Genomic DNA, 6,351 nt, shown 5'->3' with positions numbered 1-6,351 from the left:
GAAGTAGCTCAGCAGATGTGCAGTTCCGCCAGGTGTTTGCTAATTGCTGCTGGCTAGTCTGAAGGAGCAGAGTGTGGGAGTCGGAGGGATGAGCTCCCCTCCCCAAGTTTCTACTACTTTGACTCAGCTTCTGAAAACGTCCAAGTTTCTAGAAGCTCAGAAACTTAAAAACTGCAGCCTTGAGGAGTAACTGCGTCTGGAAGGCGGGGCTAGGTCCACCCAGGCATTTTGTAAGGTTGCCATGGAAATTAAAGGATTTCTTATCCATGCATGAAAGAATCAAAGCAACACTCCAGCTATGTTTTAGTTGATTTTACATAACACTCCCCTTTAAACTTGTCCACCTTCAGTAACTTCTTCCCAGGGTATTGCCTCCACCTCTCCAGGGTTTACCTGGTCCTCGAGGGCCGGTGTCCTGCAACTCTTAGATGTCTCCTTGGTCCAACACACCTGGATCCAGTAGCTGAATCACCTCCTCAGTGCAGTCAAGTTCTCCAGAGTCCTGCTAATGACTAATGAGACACATCTAAAAGTTGCAGGAGTCTAAAAGTTGCCCACCCCTGCTTTAAACCAACCTTGCACACTTTACCACTCTGTCTTCTTGTTAAATATGTCCTTCTTAAATATGCGTCCTATTTTCCATCACTCTAGATTAGATTATTTGGAAATGTGCTGCTTGCTACATTTGTGATTCCTGACTGTTACACCCAGCCATCCTTGTGACCTCATTCTGATAAAAGCTGAACTTTTGATCTTGTATAGCTTTCTTTGGAAAACATTTTAATTGACAAAAAAAATTGATGACAAACTGCATTGATGTGTTTTGTTTTTTTAATATAGATTTTTACTATAGATAGTCTGCACTTCAGGTTTCGCTTCTCTATAATCATTGGTTTCATATCTTCTTTTTTATTTGATGGTGTTTTTAATTTTAAAGTCTTTCTTAGCATCATATATTTCAACACTGCAGTCTCTTCTCAGTTTTATAACATATGAGCTGATTTCTGAGGTTATCTTAGGAGAAGCATCTTATTTAGAGCAAGAAATGTTTCTTGCAATAACTGCACTTTCAAACACCTCATATTGTTCTGGTTTTTACTTCTTTTGGTACTCAGTTTTTCTTTTTTTGTCTTTTACAAACTCTGCTGTAAGTACAGAAATTGTTTGAACACTCTGGACAGGTTGCCAGTCAGTTACACACTATATATTTAAATTTCTGCTTGAACTTGTTTCCTGTTTTGTCACTGCAGAGTGAAAGGCATTTCATTAGGGATTTATGTGGTAGACCAAAACAAATTACTGAACAATTTGGAATTAAAAGAAAAATTATACAGTACTGTTATTTTTTGTATTTTACAATCTGAGAACTGTGGCTTTTGTTTGTAGTCAGCCAGTCTTAGTCACTACTTTGTTGAGCCATCTTTTACTACAGGTACATCTCACTTAGAGTGTTTCCCTTCAAGTCAAGCTCAAGTTCTGTCAGAATGGAGGATAGACATACATAAACATGAAGTTTTGCTACAGATTCACACTTATTTGGGTCTCAACTTTGCCTGGGCCATTTTTACACATGAATGAGGATCAAATTTTCTAGACATGGTATGTAGAATAATAATGTAATTCCAACTTTGACCACTTGGTGGCGACAAAAACCCAACTGACAGATAAAACAATTACACAAATTCAGTGAGTAAATGAAACAAAATACCTTAAATCTAATTGAGTATCAAAAACATTTATTAAAAGGGATTTTATTTTTTGCTTTTAAAATTAATTTTGATCTTAAAAAAATCTGCGAAAAACTAATGAACGTATCACAAAAGTACATTATTCAAACAGTCCCAAATTATTTTAACGTTGTAATAGTTACATTTTGTTTATTTAACACAGTAAGAGGTAAAAAACAAAACAAAACATAGACAACAACAAATTGCATATTGCAGTAGAAGGTTCAGAGAAATTATGTAAATTTTCCACTAAAATAATAAATCAATCTATCAGTGTCATACCATCATCTACTGTACGCAAAACAAATAAGAAACATTGGCAACATACAGTTTACATATTGATTTAAACTAATAAACAAAAACAAGTGTTTGATTAGATGCTCTTTATTTATGTATTTATTTTATTTAGTACAAGAATATTTTTCAGCCAAGTGAAAAAAACATTCCCTAGTTAAGCATCCCATAATAGAAAATTTATGAAAAATCAAAAACTGTTTTATAAAAACAGATTTCAAAGTTAAACAAATCTTGGGTTCATAATTTCCATAGATACAGGGATATAATGAAAGTTCCTGACATTTGATCATTCAAATCTTTTAACGGAAGTCATAGTTTGCAGAGAGGTTTCAAAAGATTAAAAGGAAACAGAACTTAAAGTTAATATATGTGTGTGTGTGTGTGTGTATATATATATATATATATATATATATATATATATATATATATATATATATATATATATATATATAAAGACTAAAAGGAAACAGAACTTAAAGTTAATATATATATGTGTGTGTGTGTGTATATATATATATGTGTGGTCATTTTAGTTCTATTGCCTCACATAGCTTCCCGTCCCAACATGGCGGAAGCGTTGACGTATTGCGGCAGCAGTTTTTAACCGTTTTCATTACAGGTTCACCCCAGCTCACCATTGGCCAATCAAGAACACGTAACAACCAATCGGACCTTTGTTAGAAGCAAAAGAACCAATCAAAGGCTTTGAGGGGCGGGTCCAATACTCCCGGATGCGTGATGTATTCTAATGCGGCTTCTGAAAGCTAACGTGTTTAGCCATTAACCAACGGTTACTGTCTTTGTGAAGTGAAAATATTTATTTTGGGGATTTTTTACGCTTCAAGATGGGTTTGCTGACGATATTAAAGAAGATGAAGCAGAAGGAGCGGGAGATGAGGCTGCTGATGCTGTATCCTTTTCCTTAACGGTTAGCTAAAAACAAAGTAGCATGCAGAACAATATGCCAAAAGCAGAAAAATGTGAATATAAAACAGTTGTTTGCTGCAGCGCTTCTGTTTAACACAGCATGTTTTCCTGTTTTCTTATCACAATATTTTACACTTGAAAAGTGGATAAATATATACAAAGTAGATAGATGAGGATGTCTAAGTGAGTTTAACTGTAGCATCATATCTAAAGGTAATTCAAAGTGCTTTAGTGAGAACTGAAGGAATAAATGTAAAGAAATTTACATTAAAAATATTTTAATAATTTAAAAGTCCAAGTTTCGCTTTAAAAGAAATACTAAAACGATTTATGCATAGTTAAGACATGATCAAATGAATCGGTGACTCGATGTCAGTGAGAAATAACCTCATTATAATTGCCCACTATAATCAATGTAAAAGATGGTTTGAACTTCATCCTTCTCACTGTTGCACATCAAATCCTATTTAAAAAGAAAGAGAAAAGATCCTTCCAGTTGCTCAGTATCCAAAACCGGAGGGAATAACTGTCCAAACATGCAAGGCCTCAACCATAAAAGGAACAAATCAACTAATACAGTAGACCTAATCTAACATCCTGCCATTCAAGTGGTGCCATTCACGATTACAACCCTAATTTTCAGGGTTTTCTCAAAATTAGCTGGTTTAAATTTGACTTTATTTAGTATTTGCTATAGAAAATGACAATAAATAAATAAATCTAACATTGCAAATAGTGGTGTTTATCTGGATCTGTGTACAGTTTCTTTAACTTTGCTCCCTGCAGAGGTCTGGATAACGCAGGGAAGACGACCATCCTGAAGAAGTTCAATGGAGAAGACATCAGCACCATCTCTCCAACGCTGGGCTTCAACATCAAAACTCTGGAGCACAAAGGGTCAGTAACTCTCAATCCTGGTTTGCTTTTCATTTTTAAGACATGAGAAAATCATGTATGACAGGAAAAACCTTAAGCGTTATTTAACCTGGGTGTTGGAGGGAGGGTTGGCAGTAACCGTCTGTGAAAGAGTGCTGAATTTCCACCTTGATTCCACTCTTACGTTTTTTTCCAGGTTTAAGCTGAATATCTGGGATGTTGGAGGTCAGAAGTCCCTGCGCTCCTACTGGAGGAACTACTTTGAGAGCACAGACGGGCTGGTGTGGGTGGTGGACAGCGCTGACCGACTCCGACTGGAGGACTGCAGGCAGGAACTGAGCGTGCTGCTGCAGGAGGAGGTTCACCTTACTTCTAATTCTGGTTAAAGTCATGAGCATAGGAACTACAGCCATGAAATGTAATGTTTCAAGGTTTTGTTTGGTTTGTTTTCTTGGTAATCATCAAGAATTACAAGTAAGTAGGTGAGTTTTACACAAATTAGTCATATCTCAGTTGATTGAAGAATGATGCTGTGTGACATGAATACAGGATGTTGGCAAAAGGAAATGATTAGATTAGCAAGGTAGAGCTGAAATGATTATTGAGATAATGGTCAACTAATTTAGTTATCAATTAACTGTTAATAGAAGTGTAACAACTCTAAAACAAGCCATTTGCTGAAAGAACAGACTAAGAGCTATAATTAAGCCAAAAAGTATATTTTGTATTTAAGATTAAAAAAAATTTAAATATGTTCTACTCAGAACTTGACAATTTTAGCTTTTTGGTTCAAATTCTGTTAAATCTCTTTTTGATTTTTCCAATTATTAATCAGTAATCCAAAAATAGTCAACTCTGCACTGTCGATAAATCAACTAGGAACTGCTGAGCTTTTCAGATGTTGGAACATTTTTAGTTGCAGATGTATCCTTTACCACAAATGATCAAGTGTTCAGTAAAGGAATGAATAATTGAATAATTTACTTTTATTTGTGTAAACAGGACTTAAGAGGTTAAGTGAAAAATCTACAGAATGTATTAAATTTTTTGCCATTTTTTTTTTTAATCCGATCAGAATAATCGAGTAGTTAGTTCCAGCTCTATTGCAGAGTCCAGATGATTTATTGCCATCTTTTTTCTTGTTGCAGAGATTATCTGGGGCAACGCTGCTGGTGTTTGCCAACAAACAGGATTTACCAGGAGCGCTGACCAAAGAGGCGATACAAGAGGTAAACTAAAACAAGCCTCGACTTTTCTAAACAACCTCATTTCATTTTTATTTTACTTTTTTTAATGCAGGCGTTGGCTCTGGATGACATCAAAACTCATCACTGGTGCATCATCGGCTGCAGCGCAGTGACAGGAGAGAACCTGCTGGCCGGAGTGGACTGGTTGTTGGATGATATCGCTGCAAGGATCTTCACTGCAGAATGAGACTCTGGTTCTGTTTGAATTAGAAACCTCGACTTTTGTTTTGCATTTCTACTTTGTGTTGTAAAAGATGTTCCTTTATTAAATGGTTCTCCATGATCCAGGTTCTGGTTCTGAATCAACTTCCAGATAAATGCTAAGCAGAAACCGAGCAACCTTATTCCACAACCTTATGGTGGAAACTACATTTGTTGTCAGTTGCAGGGGTGTCAAACTCCAGTCCTCAAGGGACGCTGTCCTGCAACTTTTAGATGTGCCTCTGCTGCACCACACCTGAAAAGAATATTTAGGTCATTAGCAAGGCTCAGGAGAACCGATCTGCACAGGGAGGAGGTAATTAAGCAATTTCATTCCACTGTTTACCTGTGGCACATCTAAACACTGCAGGACAGCGGCCCTTGAGGACTGGAGTTTGACACCCCTGGTTTATGGTATGGCACCATTTGTGGATCAGAAGCAAGAAGCCTAAAACTAGCCAGTTGTCTGGTCCACCTCAAACTCCTAGTCGGCCTAAATTTGGCAGTTATAATTATTGTGTGCTGATCCATTTAAGGGTTCAGAGAATCAAGATGGAGGCAAAGCTTTCCACCATCAGGTCTGCTTTTATGTTCCTGATATTAGTGGTCATTAATAGTTTTTATATTTTTGCAACAAAACACAGCTTCTTAAGCCAGTATGAAATCCAGCAGCAAAATTAAAGTCCCCAAGTAGGAAAGTATGAATGTGCTCTGAAATTTTCAGAGTCCAGAATTCATTTTTAACCTGTTAGTTTAAACCTATTGTGCCACCTGCTGGTTAAAAACTGAAACTAGAAGTTTAAACTGATTTTAGGCAGAGTACATACAGGACAGCATGTTAGTTATTGTGAATAACTTTATTAAATCAAGTATTATAGGAATTAAAAAAATAAAATTCAAGTTTGAATTGGTACAAATTTTCTAGGAAGAGAAATCAGATTAATCTCAAGTGTTTAATTCAAATGCATTTTCCATCCACAACAGCCCTAATAGACAAAATGTAATGACTTTTTATTTCAGGTTTAATGCACAGAAAATAGTAAAGAACAAAAAAAAAAAAAAAAAAAAAAAAAAAC

At 35.9% G+C, this 6,351-nt stretch overlaps 1 protein-coding gene across 1 annotated transcript; it reads left to right on the top strand.

The window, feature by feature from the left end:
• The first annotated feature begins 2,703 nt into the window (after positions 1–2,703).
• arl2 (ADP-ribosylation factor-like 2) lies at positions 2,704–5,359 on the top strand. Its single transcript, XM_015033891.1, has 5 exons — positions 2,704–2,934; positions 3,738–3,848; positions 4,024–4,186; positions 4,976–5,056; positions 5,127–5,359. The coding sequence occupies exons 1-5, from the start codon at positions 2,870–2,872 to the stop codon at positions 5,259–5,261; spliced, it is 555 nt and encodes a 184-aa protein (XP_014889377.1). The 5' UTR covers positions 2,704–2,869; the 3' UTR covers positions 5,262–5,359.
• Positions 5,360–6,351: the final 992 nt, after the last annotated feature.

This window comes from Poecilia latipinna, unplaced genomic scaffold, assembly GCF_001443285.1.
Source record: "Poecilia latipinna isolate Pla-1442-1.1 unplaced genomic scaffold, P_latipinna-1.0 Scaffold281, whole genome shotgun sequence".
Lineage (NCBI taxonomy): Eukaryota > Metazoa > Chordata > Actinopteri > Cyprinodontiformes > Poeciliidae > Poecilia > Poecilia latipinna.
The sequence above is the reverse complement of the archived record's forward strand: the minus strand, read 5'-3'. Positions and strand labels throughout refer to the sequence as shown.